At 36.3% G+C, this 17,835-nt stretch overlaps 1 protein-coding gene across 1 annotated transcript in view; it reads right to left on the reverse strand.

The window, feature by feature from the left end:
- Positions 1 to 17,835, reverse strand: part of MAGI3 (membrane associated guanylate kinase, WW and PDZ domain containing 3) — a 417,822-nt gene that overhangs the window by 132,397 nt on the left and 267,590 nt on the right. Inside the window, exon 3 of the mRNA XM_007949070.1 lies at positions 2,448 to 2,567. Within this exon, the coding sequence (XP_007947261.1) occupies positions 2,448 to 2,567 (120 nt within the window). The remainder of the gene's footprint in view (positions 1 to 2,447; positions 2,568 to 17,835) is intronic.

The raw sequence follows: 17,835 nt of genomic DNA on the forward strand, positions 1-17,835 counted from the left end.
AGTATCACTACGGAAGTAGGATTGCCCAACCTTCCTTCCGAGGAGTGGCTGGTGGGTTTGAACCGCCAGCCTTCTGGTTAGCAGTCAAGTGACTTAGCCACTATGCTACCAGAGTACTGAACATAAGTATATGAAAAGACACTCAAACTCTCTAGCAATCAGAGAAACTAAAGTTAAAATGAGATACTACTTCTAAAGCCGTTAGATTGACAAAATTGTACAGCTTGTTTATGGCAAGGTTGACAAGGATATGGGCCAAACTGTAGGTGCTCCAACAACTCTCAAGTACTGCTAGTAGGAATGCATAATGGAAAGCTATCTAACACTGCTTCATTAGATTAATTATACATATACCCTATGATTCAACTATTCTGCTCTTATGTATATTGTCCATAGAAATTCTCACATAGGTCAAGAAAAAGACACGTGTGAGAATGTTCATTGCAGCTTTAGCTATGATTATGGGTGCTTAAGGCAATCTGTTTGTCCATTATTAGGAGAATGAATAAGGAAAATGCAGTGGAGTCACAACATGGAATACTGTGCAGCTGTTAAAAGCAATGGATTACATGTAAATACAGTATAGCGAGATGGATGAATCAAAAAAAAAAAAACAATAATAAATGAAAACAGTAAAATACACAATATACATTTTGCAAGAACTCATAAAAACTAACACATATACAGTAAACACATCAGAATGGTCTATACACAGAAAGTGAACAAGAACAGGGCATCTGCATAGAAATAAAAACAAGTAAGTAGCTGTCATTTCCTCTGAGAAGTCTTCTTTGTCCACTTTATCTAACAGAGATTGTCTTACTGTTTTCTTTATAGCTCTTATTTTTGTTTCTTTCCTAATATTTATTTCAATTTATAGTTTTTCTACGTTATTTGTTTTTTGACTGCTTCCCCATAAAATGTGGGATTTATGAAGGCAGTATTATATCAATCTTGTTTATCAGAGTATCCTTAGCCTCTCTTATAGTGTTTTCCATGTAATCCACTGTCATTGAGTCAATTCTGACTCATATAGGACAGAGTACTAAGTATTTAATAAACAGCTGTTGAATGAATGAAAGAAGGGTGAAATGAATGAATGAATGATTAGTGGAAGCTAAGCCCAGAGTGAGTAGTTGGTCAAACTTAGGCAAAGGAAATTAATGAAGGTTCTGTAAAGGAGAGAGACATGATCAGAGCTGTGCTTGAGGAAGACTAACAGGCAGCAATGGAGACTGAATGAAAGGAAAAACTGTAATAAATGAGATCAACTGCAATAGTTTAGGCAAGAGCTGGTCCAGTGGGCCTATAATGAGTTGGTGAAAGTACAAAGAAGGGTACTGTGAGAACTGGTGCAAAGGAATAAATGATTAGACTTGAAACTGACTGGATGATGACTGTGAAAAAGGAGGAAGTAAATGATAACTACTATTTTGAGCTTATGCTGCCATTAAAGAGAGAAATAATGAGGAATTAGTCTCTTGGATAGAACATAAATGCATATTTAGATATGTTGTATTCAAGATTAAATATTTATTGAACACTATTTCTAGGTGCTGAAGAAAGTAAGTCAGAAAGACATGATCACTGCATTCACAGAGCCTGCAAACAGGAGATTGAAATAGCATGATAAAGCAAGGATGGAGAAGTACAAGGTGTTAGGGGAGTGGAAAAGCTTGCCAGTGGAGAGTGTGTTATACAGACCCAACCAAACCCATGGCCATGGATTCTGACTCATAGCAATCCACATTGGGCTTCCAAGGCTATAAATCTTTATGGAAATAGATTGTCTCATCTTCCTCCTGTGGAGCAGCTGGTGGGTTTGAACTACCAACCTTCTGGTTAGCAGCCAAATGCCTTATGCACTGTGCCACCAGAGCTCCCTGTGTTAAATAAGGGGGTGGGAATCAGATCTAAAATAGAATCATTTAAATTGACTTCAAAACCGTACTTCTGGAATCAAATGGGTAGAGGAACAGAGATATGAAAAGAAAACTAATTATTCTGAGTCTCCCCCCCACCCCAATCTATATTCTTTCTCCAAGATGGTCAAGATACATACAGATTATTCAGAGTGAACAGATTTTGGATTCTCAACCACAAATGCAAAGCAACTAACAAATACTTGCTGAGTCCACATAATGAATGTGAATAACTCAGAAATATGCCAACTGGCCAATTTGACTGATTTTTTAGTATATTATTCATCATCAATTTTATAATACGACAGAGTGCTTTTGCTTATTGTATCATCCAATGTTACATTAGTAAATTATAAATCTCCTAATAAAAAGAAAATTTCTCCAAAATCTCACAGAAAAAAAAAAAAAACTTTTTTTTTAAAAAAAGGTAAAAGTGAAAAATGATCAAAATCTCTCTGAAATAATTCCAGTCACTCAGGCATTCTGGGTTTTTGTCATTGTTGTTGTTGATATTTGGGGACATACCATCATACGTTCCACTTTCTAACAATGCTCCACTCTCTTCCAGTGCTTTGAACTGTTCAACAGAAATGAAATTATAGTCCACCCCTGGTACTTCCCCATCCCTGGGGGCCCTCGTAGTGCCTAAGAAGGGGAAAAAAAGAAAAAAAAAAAGTTGTAAAGTACTTTTAAACTTATGAAATAGTAATAGAAAATTCAATCTATAGAGAACACATGGGGGAAACAGACTATTAAATACATTATACCTTCAAGGAGGGTGAGAATATTTAGGCAAATTAACATTCCCAGGTGGAAGTAGGACAATAGATAATGTAGGGTGAATAAATAAACTTTAATATAATCTACAGATGGCCATGAGATTCTAAATGACAGACTCCAAAAGTCTCCAAAGTACCAAAGGAGGTTTAACTTCTTAAGAGACAACAGTTAATTCTTCCTTTAAAAATCAAATATTACTTAACAGCAGGAGAGATTAATCCATCTCTGACATAATTCATTTTTATGCTGCTATCCTATGTATTCTTTTCTTCCTCAGCATAAGTGTAAATTGTCATTCTACTTACTAAAGTTGTGAACGACACACAAAAAAAGGAGAAAACATTTTAAAAAGCTCTTTTAGAAAAACTTTATTTTTAAAATGTGCACACATATTAATTATGAAATTATTTGAAACTAATGAATAAAAAGGCTTAAAATACATATTACATATTGCTTCTTAGCCAGTATTCTCTTCAAGCAATTTCAAAAAACTAAGCAGTAAGTAAACTCTTTTTATAAAATTAAGTACCACAACAGATCAATAAATTTCTATATATTAAGGAATTCACGCTAAAGTTAAATCTTTCAGATTCAGGGTATAAATTCAGGTCATGGCAACACTGCTACATTTGAATGAATTTACTAAACAAGAATCACTTTTATGAACTGATACTAGAAATGTCATTTCAAATACTGCAGAATATGAAAAAAGGTCAGGTGTTAGTCGAGAACAGAGTTTGGGAAAAATAAGGCAGCAAGTCCTGTGCAGACACCTCCCAAACCTGTTCCTCCAGCTTTGTTTCCTATTCAAAAAGTGTCAGGCCAGCCAGAAACCTGAGAATCCTTCTAATTCACATTCAGTCACCAAATTCACCTGATTCTGACTCCTAAAGACCTCTAGAATTTACATCTCTTCATTCTCACATTCACCTAATTCAAAACATTATTTATGATTTGTATTGATGGTCTTCCCAGGCCAACTTTTGCCTCTTCCCAGAACCCAAACCGAGCCTGACTTTAACCCTAGTCCTAGCTAACACTTCTAAAATAAAAATCTGAACAAACCCAAAACAGAACAAAACCTCTCTAAACCCATCAATGGCTTCCCATCACCCTCGGCATAAAATCCCAACTCTACAACAACGTAGCTTACAGGCCCTTGGCTACCTCTCCAGCTTCTTTCTTGCCCCATCCCTTCACATTCTAGGCTTCAGCCATGATAGATTTTTCAAAAATTCTTTTAATGTTCCTGGAACTTGCTTACCTACAAGGACTTTGCCTAAGCTACTCTTTCCCTAGACAGCTGCCTGCCTATCTCTTTCTCACTCTTACTTTAACTAACCCCAAACTCATCCTTCAGGTCCTGACTTAGAAAGTTTCTTTAGAGAATCTTCACTTACTCCCATCTAACCCACTGCCCTCCAGTCAGATCCGACTCATAGAGACCCCTCCTTGGGTTTCTGAGGCCGTATCACTATGGAAGTAGATTGCCCAACCTTCCTTCCAAGAAGTGGCTGGTGGGTTTGAACTGCCAGCCTTCTGGTTAGCAGTCAAGTGCCTTAGGCACTATGCTACCGGAGCTCCCTAAGCCATATTATAGATACTACTATTAAAGTAGCACTGACCCGAGGGATAGAATGAACTCTGTTTTAGTCTTAATTTCTTATTAACAGTGTAATTTTGAGCTAGCATTTAACCTTTCTGGGCTTCACTCTTTCTCTACAAAGTGATGTAGAGCAAGATGGTTATTATGAGTTGAATCGTGTACCCCAAAAAGATATGTTGAAGTCTTAACTCTCAGTACCTGTGCATGTGACTGACCTTATTTGGAAATAGGGTCCTTGCAGATGTAATTAGTTAAGGTGACATCATTAGGGTGGAGCCTAATCTCTTTATGACTGGAGTTATAAGAAGAGAAGAGATGCAGAAAGAAGATGGTCAAGTGGTGACAAGAGCAGAGATCAAGTTACGCTGCCACAAGACAAGGTACACATGGAGCTCAGAAGCTGAGAGAGACAAGCAACGGTCTTTTAGAGCTTTTGGAAAGAGTATGGCCTTGCTGATACCCTGAATTGAGCCTCAGCCTCTAGAACTGTGAAACAATAAATTTTTGTTGGTGTAGAACACATAAACCCCAAAGCAAACTTATTGACATCAAGTCGATTCCAACTCACAGAGACTCAATAGGATAGAGTTGAACTGCTCCAAGAGGTTTCAAAGGTTATAAATCTTTAAGAAAGAAGACTGTCTCATATTTTTTCCATGGAGTAGCTGATGGGTTTAAACCAATGACCTTCTGATTAGTAGCCCAATGCTCTAACCACAGCTCTAACCACAGCTCCTAGGTCATATAGTGTATAGTAATTTGCTACACATCAGCTCTACAGGAGCTCTGGTAGCATAGTGCCTAAGACACTTGACTGCTAACCAGAAGGCTGGTGGTTCAAACCCACCAGCCACTCCTCAGAAGAAAGGTTGGGCAATCTACTTCTGTAGTGATACTGCCTCAGAAACCCAAGGAGGAGTCGCTATGAGTTGGGGTCAACTCAACAGCACATAACAACAACAACAAATCAGCTCTAGGAAACTTACATGATGATGTTCATGACTCCTTCCATTAATAGATATGAAATGTGATATGTGATTCCAACATACATATTTCTAAGACATACAAAATAGCTTTAGTTTTAATTATTTTTACAAATGTTGAGGGGTCCTGGGGTTGCAGTGGTCAAGCACTTGGCTGCTAATGAAAAGATCAGCAGTTCGAACCCACCAGCTGCTCCCCAGGAGAAAGATGTAGCAGTCTACTTCCATAAAGATTTACAGCCTTGGAAACCCTATGGGGTAGTTCGACTCTGTCCTATAGGGTTAATGTGAATCAGAATCAACCTGACGGCACTGGGTTTGGTTGGGGTTTGGGCTACAAATGTTTTCAATTTTCACTTTCTCCCCCCCAAACTACATACCCCAAACACAAAAAGTTCTCACTACTTTCAACATTCCAGAAACATTATCTTTATATTTAATCCCTGATAGTCTACATGTAAAGCTTTCTTCATCCCCTCTAGTTTCTACCTTATTTTTCCTTTTTGCTTAAGAACTCCTTCAAAGAGTTCCATTTACTATCTCTAATTCCTTGCCTCCCATTATCTACTGAGCCCATTCCACTTACTTTGTAACCCCAACCACTCCACTGAGGCAAATTCTTATGTTCATCAGTGGTCTCCACTTTGCTTAACCCAAGGGCCAAATGTCAGTCCTCATATTGCCTGATCTAGCAACAACATATGACACAAATGATCCTTACTCACTTTCTGTTTCATTCTAAAATGTATCATTCAAAAAAGTACAGTGTTTAATAAATAATAATAAAGTTAACACACCCAAATGAAAAAACAGAACATTACCAGAACTTCATTACCAGAACCTCCCCTGTGTGCCTCTGATTATAAATCTCTCTCTCCTCCACCCACCGAAGTAACTGCCATCTTGACATTTAATGATGATTATTTCCTTTCTTTCCTTTATGGATTTACCAACTAAATATGCACTCCTAAAAACCATAGCTTAGTTCTACCTTGTTTTTTTTTCTTTTAAGTTCATATGAATCAGACCATATTAATCCTTCAGTGTTTACACCACTACTTGTTGTCAGGTTTTCAAACTTTTGTCAGAATGTATAGTATATAAATGCATCTCACTGTGTATTTAATGTGCAACTACCTTATTATTAATAGTAAACATTCTTTTTTCATATATTTACTAGCCATATTGACTTCCTGGGTTGGGAGGTGGGTGTTCAAGTCTTTTGCCACTTCTCTGTTTGGTTGTCTTCTAGAAATTGATTTGTAGTTCTTTATATTCTGGATACTACCATACTTCATCAAATCTAAGTAGCCAACAGTTTATAAAATGTACTATTATTCCTAAGACAGACAGAAAAAAAAATACCCTCATAATTATCATTGAAAGATTTCATCTATTCCAAGATGTCTTCCAATTACACAGACATTAAAATGTGAAATACATGAAATAATCATGTCTTCATATTGATGAAGTACTGTAGTCCTTTGTCAGATGAAGATGTTACAAATATGTGTGGGGGGAGCACTCTGCTAAATTATGAAATATGGCTTCTTGAAAACTAGGTTTTCTATAAAACTGTGCATCAAAAATAAGAAATTATGGAGAAAATAGGTCAGGGTTGATTTCTCAAACCTACTGCAACTTTTTAACCAGAGCACTAATGAAAGCATTCATGATACTAATTGAACATGTTGTTGTTGTTGTTGTTGTTATGTCATCGAATCAGACCCGACTCATAGCGACTCCTCCTTGGGTTTCCGAGGCAGTATCACTATGTAAGTAGATTGCCCCATCTTCCTTCCGAGGAGTGGGTTTGAACCACCAGCCTTCTGGTTAGCAGTCAAGTGCCTTAGGCACTATGCTACCAGAGCTCCCAATTAAACATATTAGCACAGTTTAAAAGATATTAAATTATTTTAAATTAAATTGAAAAGAAATAAAAAGTTTAAAAGATACTCCAAATTTGGGGGGGCGGAATATAAAAACTTTATCTTTTTAAAGGAAAAAAAAAGAATGGGAAAGGAAAGTTATGAAAAGGAAAAAAGTAGTATGACAGAAAAGAGTATAAGGAAGGGTTGAGGCTACTGAGTAATGGAGACAGGGCAAAACGTACAAAGAACACCTTTAAGATGGCACAAGGTCAAACTTAAGAGGCCAAATTGAGGTGAACGGGCATTACTGGTCTGAAGGAATCATTCTTGTATGCTGCTGTCAAGTCAATTTTGACTCATGGCAGCCCTGTTTATAGTACCATATTCTTTCTTAGGAACATTCACCTGTGCTCTTAAATTCTGTGTTTACTTACTGACACTTGATGACACAAAGCACTAGTCTGTAGGCATAAGGTTCTTACAATGCAATTTCAGTATAAAACTGACATTTTTCTCCTACCTATTTGCCAATCACTTACAAACTAACTTAGGAGCTCTGGTGGTGCTATGCTTAAGGCATTGGGCTGCTAATCAAAAGGTGGACGGTTCAAACCCATGGGAGAAAGATGAGGCTTCCATAAAGATTTACAGATTTGGAAACCAACCCTATGAGGTTTGCTATGAATCAGAATTGATTCAATGGAAGATTTTTTGGTTTTATGAACTAACTTATATTAAATGTTGCAGCAGAGCAACAACTACTTTTCAACTTTTTTTTTTTTTAAATGGTCTTTTGATGATGTTGTTTGTTGTTGTTGTGTGCCGTCGAGTCAGATCTGACTCATAGCGACCCCTCCTTGGGTTTCCGAGATAGTATCACTATGGAAGTAGATTGCCCCATCTTCCTTCCGAGGACTGGCTGGTGGGTTTGAACCACTAGCCTTCTGGTTAGCAGTCAAGTGCCTTAGCCACTAGTTCTTAATTTTAATGTCACCAAGTTTATCAATCCTGTCCTTTATGGCTAATGGTTTTATGTCTTGTTGAAAAAAACCCTTTCCAGAACATGGAGATATTCTATTTTCTTTTCCAAAAGCAATGACAGCTTTGCTTTTCAAACCTTGGACTTTAATCCACTGAAAAATATATATATATATATATATCTCCTGATGAAAGGAAAGAGTCCAATTTTCTTTCCTCCCCATCAAAAATGCCTATTCAACACAATTTATTACAAAGTCATTTATTTCCCCCTTTGATGACCTATGATACGTTTGTCTTGAAATGTCTATGTAAGACTGGGCACCTGTTATTGGGCTTTCTAATACATTTCATGTATCTACTGAACATTCCTGCACCATTATTATAGTACTGCAATTATTTTATTTTCATGATAAACCTAGAGATCTAGTAGAGTAAGTCCACCTATCTTGTTCTTCCTCAAGAGTCTTTTCTGTTCTTAGCCTTTCCATATAAATTCTGGAATCTGATTAAGAGATCAAAAATTCTGAAATATTTATGGGATTAGATTGAATCTATTATTCAATATGAGAAGAACTTGTATCTTTACAATATTGAGTCTGTAGTCCATGAACAAGAAATCTCTTTCAATATAGTGAGATCTTCTTTAATGCCTAGGATTCCTGGTGGCATAAAGGTTAAGCACTCAGCTGCTAACCAAAAGGTTGGTAGTTTGAAGTCATTAGCTGCTCTGTGGGACAAAGATGTAGTAATCTGCTTCCATAAAGATTACAGCCTTGGAAACTCTATGGGACAATTCTACTCTGTCAGAATCAGCTTGATGGCAAAAGGTCTCCCCCACACCAGCACCCACCAACTTTATCCTACAGAGGTCTTATACTTACTTTTAAGATTAATTTCTAGGTATTTCAAATTATTTGATGCTCTTGTAAACATCTTGTATAAACTTTCAGTATCTAACATTATAAATTAATGCCATCAAGTAGGCTCTGACTTACAGCGATGCTATGTACAACAGAATGAAACATTGTCTGGTCTTGTGCCAGCCTCACAATCCTTGCTATACCTGGCCCACCACTGAAACCACTATGTCAGTCTATCTCTTTGAGGGTCTTCCCCTTTCTCACTGACCATCCACTTTACAAAGCACAAGATCCTGGTTCCCCAGGGAATGGTCCCTTCTCTCAACATGATCAAAGTAAGTCAGATGAAGTCTGGCCATTCTTACTTCCAAGGAACATTGTGGCTGCACTTCTTCCAGGACAGATTTGTTGGTTCTTCTGGCAGTCCATGGTGCTTTTAGTATTCTTTGCCAACAACCACAATTCAAAAGCATTGATTCTTCTTCAGCCTTCCTTATTCACTGTCCAGCTTTCACATGCACATGAGGTGATTGAAAATACCATGGCTTAGGTTAGGCAAATCTTAGTCTTCAAAGAGATATCTTTGTACTTTAAAGAGGTCTTTTGTAGCAGATTTGCCCAGTGCAACATGTTGTCTGATTTCTTGACTGCTGCTTCCACTGGTGTTGATATAAATTAGTATAATTTGTATAAATATATAACTATCTATATACATATATATAATTTGTATAAAATACACCTGTGGGTTTGTTTTTTGGTCACTTTAGCTACAATAAAATTCACTAATTCTAAGAGTGCAATTCTATGAGTTTTGGCAACCATCACCCCAAAAGTTCCTTGTGGCCTTTGCAGTCCCCAGTTCCATGGCAGTCACTGATTTGTTTTCTGTCATGATAGTTTTGCCATTAATAGAAATTCACATAAATGGAGCCATACATTAGTTTGATTCCAGTATTTGTTTGTGTCTGGTTTCTTTCACTTAGTGTGACACTTCTGTGACTCATTCATGTTGTTGTTCAGTTCCTTTTTACTGGTGAGTGGTATCCCACTGAATGTATACAGCAAAATTAGATTATCCATTCACCATTGGTGGGCATTTATGCTGTTTCTAGCCTAAATATAAATAAGGGTACTATGAATTTATAATGTCTTTATGTAGATATATATATAAATTTCTGTTGGATTAATACTTAGATGTGAAATTGCTGAGTTATATGGTAAGTGTATGTCTCACTTTATAAGAAACTGTCAAATTCTTTTCCAAAGTAGATTTACCACTTAGCATTTCTACCACCAATCTACGAGAGCTGCAGTTGATTTATATTAGTGTTTCCATGAAAGAACTCCTTTCTGGAGTTTCTTGGGAAATTTACTTTCCTTAAATTATGAGAAAAGTCAGTTGGTAAAGTGTGGAAATAAGAAAAAAGTGTCATAATTCTCTTGTGAGAGTTAAAGCTTAACAACTCAACATAGAGATAATACTGTTTTGAAGGAATCAACTGATATAAATTGAAAGCAAGTGCAGGAAACACTGAAAAAGTTGAGCCAAATGTTAAGGTTGACATTTCCAGGAATGAGGACAGAAGCATGTGGGAGAGCAGCAGTCACAATAAACTTAGTCAATCCTACTTGCAGCTGTTCCCATGTTATAAGTGTCTGTTCGTCGCCCTGTCTGTGCTATTGGTGAGTCTGTCTTACAAATACAATGTTAATAGGACTGTCTTCATATTACATTTTAAATAAATCCTATGAATGATGTTCCAAGACATAACAAGTAGTTTTGGAGGCTAAGTCCTTAAATTGGCAGACTCCGTAATGATCTTAGCCTTGCTAGGAAATCTGAATTTCACATTATTTGAATACTATCCAATAATGTTCACTGGCATTTTCCATTGTACCTGCTAGGAGTCTGAGTGCTTTGTAAATGCTTTACAGAAGAAATGCAAAGAGAAGTAAATGTTGTGAATATAAGTATGAAATCAGAAACTGATTAAAAATCTGAAGTAATATAGATTTCATTGGAAAAACCAAAATCAGGGCATGCAGACAAACTGTTTTCATCATTAAAAGAGAAAGTGAGCTCATATGAAGCAATGTATATCTTAATGCCCAACCTGAAGATGTGTTTTGACACACTCGTAATGATTTGATGAACGTCAAAGTAAAATGAAAGAAAGTTTGTCTGGAATACCTGTCACCAATGATCAAGACTATTAGATAATCCAATGGATGCTTTGTGTGCTTTAAAATTTCATTTTAGGAATGACAAATTCAAATATTAAATATGTGTGGTATTATCTTTCAAATTTTTAAATGATTTTTTGGCATTTATTCTGTGTTAATGTTCCCTTCTTTTAAAGTTCTGTAGTAGCAAATTAAAACAATATTATTAAAACCTTGTTCATTCTTTTTTATGTCCTTGGTGCACTCAGGAGAATCCATCCTATACTACAGTGCTTGAAGCCATCATTATTGCCATAATGGTCAAGTGCAGCAGTCATCTGGGCTCCCAAGGTACTTGCTTCAGTTGCATTTCATCACAATCAACCACCATAATTAAGATGAGATGCCACTGCTTGTCATGAATCACCAGCATTTTATTTCCCATTGGCAGGAACTTAGCACTACTCAAACTCAAGAACATAAACAAAACCAATCACAAAATCACTTCTTTGAGGTTCCCTGGAACCACTACTAGTACCAATTCTGTATCAGTTAGGGTATCACCAGGAAAGAGAAATCAAGTGGTGATTAACTATTTACAGAGAATTAGCAAAGAGAATAATAGAGAATATCATCCTTGGGCTGAAGGAGAACACCCAAGTAAAGAACTAAAACGCCAAAACCTGTTGCTGTTGAGTCGATTCTGACCCTATAGGACAGAGCAGAACTGGCCCATAGAACTTCCTAGGCTGTAATCTTTTGGAAGCAGATTGCAACATCTTTTTCCCATAGAGAGCCTGGTGGGTTCAACCTGCTGGCCTTTCAGTTAGCAGCCAAGTACTTAATCACTGTGCCACCACGGCTTTTTTAAGTAAAGAACAAACGCTCCCAAAGTCAGGGATAAAGATCTCGTTGAATGGGAGAAAGTTTACTGGGTTATCTGGAGACATAGCTGGTTCACAATCAGTAGGCTGAGGCTGGCAGGCAAAGAACTGCCTGCTAGGATACTGATGAAACTTGCCAGCAAGCTGTGTATGAGTTGGGTCAGACTCGATGGCACATAACAACAACAACAAAAGATATTTTAAACCTACTAGAAAACCAGCTGGGACACTGGCTGGACTCATCTAAAATGCAACAGAAAGCTGTTACAATGGATGCTGCTGAAATCTGGGGAGCTGGCTGGGATGCCCATAGAACTCACCAGTAAACTGCTAGAAAGCCAGCTGGGGACCTCATCTGGAAGTGCAAGCAGAGGTACCACTAACTTGTTGCTGGGGAGCTCCTCACCATGGGGGTCCACTGAACTTGCTGCCGGGAGGTTGATTGCTAGGGTACTGCTGAAACTTGCTGGGCATCTTTTCACACAACAGGAGCAACAGAAAAAGGTACAGTGGAATCAGGAAAAGAAGCCTCTTCCTTCTCTGTGCTCTCTACTAACAAAGCTCACACTGGGTCATTTGGCAAGGGAGAAACGCTGAAGCTAAACAAGCAGGCAGTGAAGAGTAGATTTGAAATACACAGAGGTAACAAAGCAATAACTAGTAGACTAGTTTTCTGAGAGCTTGTATTGTGAATGGGAGTTGAATTTTGTCAAATGCATTTTCTCCATCTATTGAGAAGATCATATGGTTTTTCTCGTCTGTTACTATATTAATTTTCTAATGTTATACCAACCTTGCATTCCTGGGACCTCACTTGGCCATAATGTATGTACGTGTATAACTTTATTTCTAAAATGGTGTTAAGGATTTTTGAGTCTATGTTCACAAAAAATCTTGAATTTTTTTTTTTTTTAATGTTTTTGTAATCAGAATAATGCTCAGATTACAGAATGAGAAGTTTGCCTTCCTCTATTTTCTATAAGAGTTTTGTGGATCTGGTATTATTTCCTTCTTAAATGTTTGGGATAATTCACTAATACTATCTGGGTCTGGAGTTTTCCTTACAGGAAAGTTATTAACAAAGTTCAGGTCATCAACTTTTTCTTGAGTGAGATTTGTCTTCAAAGAAATTTGCTCATTTCACCTAAGTTGTTGACTTTATTGGCATAATGTTGTTTGTAATATTCCCTCTTAACACCTGTAGGTATTTATTTCAGTGATACTACCTATCTCATTACTGATGTTGGTCATTTGTGTTTTCTTTTTTCCTGAGCAGTCTGGCTATAAGTTTATCAATTTTATTGATCTCAAAGAATTAGCTTTAGGTTTCATTGATTTTCTCTATTGGTTCTATTTCTTATTTCATTAGTTTCTGCTCCTATGTTTTTAATTTTCTTCTTTCTGCTGAGTTTGGGTTTAGTTTACTCTTCTTTTTTTAGAGTATTAAGGCAGATATTTAGATAATTAGTTTAACATCTATTTTCTTTGCTAGCATAAGTGTTTAGTGCTAAAAATTTCCCTCTAAACATTCCTCTAGCTGCATCCCACAATTCTGGTACGTTGTGTTTTCATGTTCATTCTGTTCAAAATATTTTCTAATCTCCTTTGTGATTTATTCTCTGACTCACAGATTATTTAGAAGTTGCTATTTAATTTCTAAATATTTGGGAATTTTTCAGGTAGCTGTTACTGATTTATAATTTAATTCTGTTATGGTCAGAGAACATATTTTGTATGATTTAAATCTCCTTAAATTTATTAAGTCTTATTTTATGGTCGAAAATATGGTTTATCTTTATAAATATTCCATGTGCACTAGCAAAGAATGTATATTCTTCTGTTGGTGGCAGCATTTTCTTTAAATAGCAATAAGGGTCAAATTGGTTGAAAGCACTGTTTATATCTTCTATAACCACACTGTTTTTTTGTTTACTTGTTTATTAATTTCTGAAAGAAGCTGTTGAAATACTGAACTATAATTATGAATTTCTCCATTTTCTTTTCAGGGCTATTAATTTTTTTTCCATGTATTTTGAAGCTCTGTTATTAGATGTATCCACATTTATGATTGCTACATTTTTTAGATAAACTGATCCCTCCAGTACCAGTTAGTCCTTCATGGTAGAAGTAGTAGTCTCTCTTTTTATTTTGTTGCTAAAAGAAATGTTTACTTTTATTCAGTTTTTTTTTTTTTCCCCTCTTGGTGCTTCAATTTGATTAGTTTATACTGCCATGTCTTTTTTTTTTTTCTTTAGAAAAGAGATTGAAATGATTTTATTATGACATCGCTTCCTGAAATTATCAGTAAATGTTATAATGAATTGAGATTTACAAAATGTAAGATACTCAATGTGTGATTTATAAAGTAATCCATTATATTGCAAGTAAATTTCTAAAAATCTCTCTCAGACAAGTTCAGATATGTATCCACAGTGCTAGTGCAATGAACATTTTCTAAATTATACAATGAAAGTGTAAGATTATAGGTTTCACTTTAATTTTAGTCCCTATACTGCTTTATTTTGAAGTTCAATGGTCCTTTCTTCTGTATTTTCTAATCTGCTGTTAACCATTTCCACTGAATTTCTAAAGTTGCATATAATTCATTTTTTAAAATATCCCGTTTTGTCTTCATCATATTTATATGACCTATTAAGTCTTAAGCATATTTACAATAACTGTTTTTTTTTTTTTTTTTACTTTTATTGTGGTTAAAACACACACAACAAGACATTCACCAACGTAACAACTTCCACATTTCCAGCTCAGGGACACTGATTACATTTTTCATGTTCTGCCACCATTATTGCTATACTTTTCCAAAATATTCCACTACCATTAGCATTAACTCAATGCCCCACAAACAAAAGCCTCCCCTTCTCTATGCCTCCTACCCCTGATAATCATTAATAATCTCCCCCCCCCGAACCGATCTAGAATTTTTCCTTCCCTCCTCTTTTCTCCCATGTCTGGTAACCACACAAAAAAAGTTTCCTTCCATGTATAAACCTTGCCTTGACTTTTTACAATAGTGGACTAATACAGTATTTGTCCTGTGATTGACTTATCTCACACTGTGCATAATGTCCTCCAAGTTCACCCAGGTTATGCAGTGTTTTGCAGATTTCATATTCTTTAGTTTTGTATACTATTCCATTGTGTATATGTACCACAGTTTAGTTATCCATTCTTTCACTGATGGGAACTTAGGTTGTTTCCATCTCTTTGCTATCGTGAATAGTGTTACAATGAACATGGGTGTGTGTATATCTATTTGTGTCCTGGCTCTCACTCCTTTAGGATATATACCTAGCAATAGAAGCTCTGGTAGCATAGTGGCTAAGACACTTGACTGCTAACCAGAAGACTGGCGGTTCAAACCCACCAGCCACTCCTCGGAAGGAAAATGGGGTAATCTACTTCCGTAGTGATACTGCCTCGGAAACCCAAGGAGGGGTCGCTATGAGTTGGGTCTGACACGATGGCACACAACAACAATGGGATTGCTGGATCAAATATTTCTATTTCCAACTTGTTAAAGAATCGCCATACCAATTTCTACAGTGATTGTATCATTTTATAGTCCCAGCAGCAGTGTATGAGAGTTCCAGTCTCTCCACATCCACACCAGCATTTGTTATTTTCTGTCTTACTGAACTTTGCTACTAGTGCTGGGGTGAGATGGTTTCTTGTTGTTTTGATTTGCATCTCTCTAATGGCTTATGATCATGAACATTTCCTTATGTGTGTGTTGGCTGCTTTAATGTCTTCTTTAGTGAAGTGTTTCATGTCTTCTGCCCATTTTTAAAATGTATTGTTTGTCTTTTTAATGTTGAGGTGCTAGAGTTTTTTATAAATTTCTATAAATTTTGTCTGATATGTCATTGCTGAATATTTTTTCCAAATCTGTAGGTTCTCTTTTTACTCTTTTGGAGAAGTCTCTGATGCACATGAGAATTTAATTTTCAGAAGGTCCCAATCATCTAGTTAGTTTATTTTCTGCTGTTTGTACATTTTGGCTTGTGCTTGACAGTCTATTTATGCCATAAATTAGGGACTCTAACTTTGCCCCTATTTTTATTTTGATTAATTCTATAGTTTTAGGTTTCATATTTAAGACTTTGATCCATCTGGAGTTAGTTTTTGTGTATGGTGTTATATAAGGATCTTGTTTCATTTTTCTGCAAATGGTTATCTAGTTTTGCCAGCATCATTTGTTAAAGAGACTCTCTCTTCACCATTTAATGGATTTTGGCCCTTTGTCAAAGATCAGCTGACAATAGATGGATGGATCTATTTCTGGGTTCTCAATTCTGTACCACTGGTCTATGTGTCTGTCATTGTATCAGTACAAGGCTGTTTTGACTACTACGGTTGTATGATAGGTTTTGAGATCTGGGAGTGTAAGACCTCCTACTTTCTTCTTCTTTAGTAGTGCTATCCTTATCCAAGGTCTCTTTACTTTCCATATAAAATTAGTGATTGTTTTTTCCATATCCTTAAAAAATGTTGATGGACTCTAGATCAGGATTGCATTGAATGTGTAGATTGCTGTGGGTAGTACTGACATTTTCACAGTGTTCAATCTGCCTGTCCATGAGCATGGTATGTTCTTCCATTTATGTAGATCTCTGATAGTTTCTTGAAGTAGTGTTTTGTAGTTTTCTTTGTACAGGTCTTTTGTGTTCATGGTAAGATTTATTCCCAAGTATTTTATCTTTCTGGTAGGTAATGTAAATGGTATTGATTTCCTTTTAAGAGACCTCTTGGCTGGTGTAGAGGGATCCAACTGAATTTTATATGTTAATCTTGTATCCTGTCACTATGCTAAATCCTTCAATACATCCCAATAGTTTTCTTGCTGAGTCTCTTGGGTTTTCTATGTATACGGTCATATCATCTGCAAATTGGGATAGTTTAACTTCTTCCTTACCAATACAGATGCCTTTTGTTTCCCTTTCTTGCCTTATTGCCCGGTCTAGGACTTCCAATACAAAGTTGAATAGAAGTGGTAATAGAGGGCATCCTTGTCTGGTTCCTGCTCATAAGGGGAACGGTTTCAGTCTCTCTCCACTGAGAATAATGTTGGCTATTGGTTTTGTATATTTGCCCTTCATTATGTGGAGGAATTTCCCTTCGATTCCTATTTTTTTCAGAGAATTGGTCAGGAATGGGTGTTGGATTTTATCAATGCCTTTTCTGCATTGATGGATATGAATCATTTGATTCTTTCCCTTTATTTTACTTAAGTGATGGATTACAAAGATTGTTTCTCTAATGTTGACCCATCCTTGCATACCTCGTATGAATCCGACTTGGTCATGAGGTATTATTATTATTATTATTATTATTATTGTTTGATATGTTGTTGGAGTCTACTGGCTAGGATTTTGCTGAATTTTTTTGCATCTATATTCATAAGGGATACTAGTCTGTAGTTTTCCTTTCTAGTGGTGTCTTTGCCTGGTTTAGATATCATGGTTATGCTTGTTTCATAAAATGAATTTGGGAGGACTCCATTCTTTCCTATCTAGTAGAATACTTTGAGTATGAACTCTCTGAATGTTCAGTAGAATTCTCCAGTGAAATCATCTGGGCCAGGAGTTTTTTTATTGGTAATTTTTTTTATTACCTATTCAATTTCTTCTTTTATTATGAGTCTATTCAAAATTTCTACCTCAGTCTATGTTAGTTTAGGTATTGTTGTTGTTGTTAAGTGCCGTCGAGTCGTTTCCGACTCATAGCGACCCCATGCACAGCAGAACGAAACACTGCCCGATCCCGC

Source organism: Orycteropus afer, unplaced genomic scaffold (assembly GCF_000298275.1).
Source record: "Orycteropus afer afer isolate SDZICR_OR568_19922 unplaced genomic scaffold, OryAfe1.0 scaffold00010, whole genome shotgun sequence".
Classification (NCBI taxonomy): Eukaryota; Metazoa; Chordata; class Mammalia; order Tubulidentata; family Orycteropodidae; genus Orycteropus; species Orycteropus afer.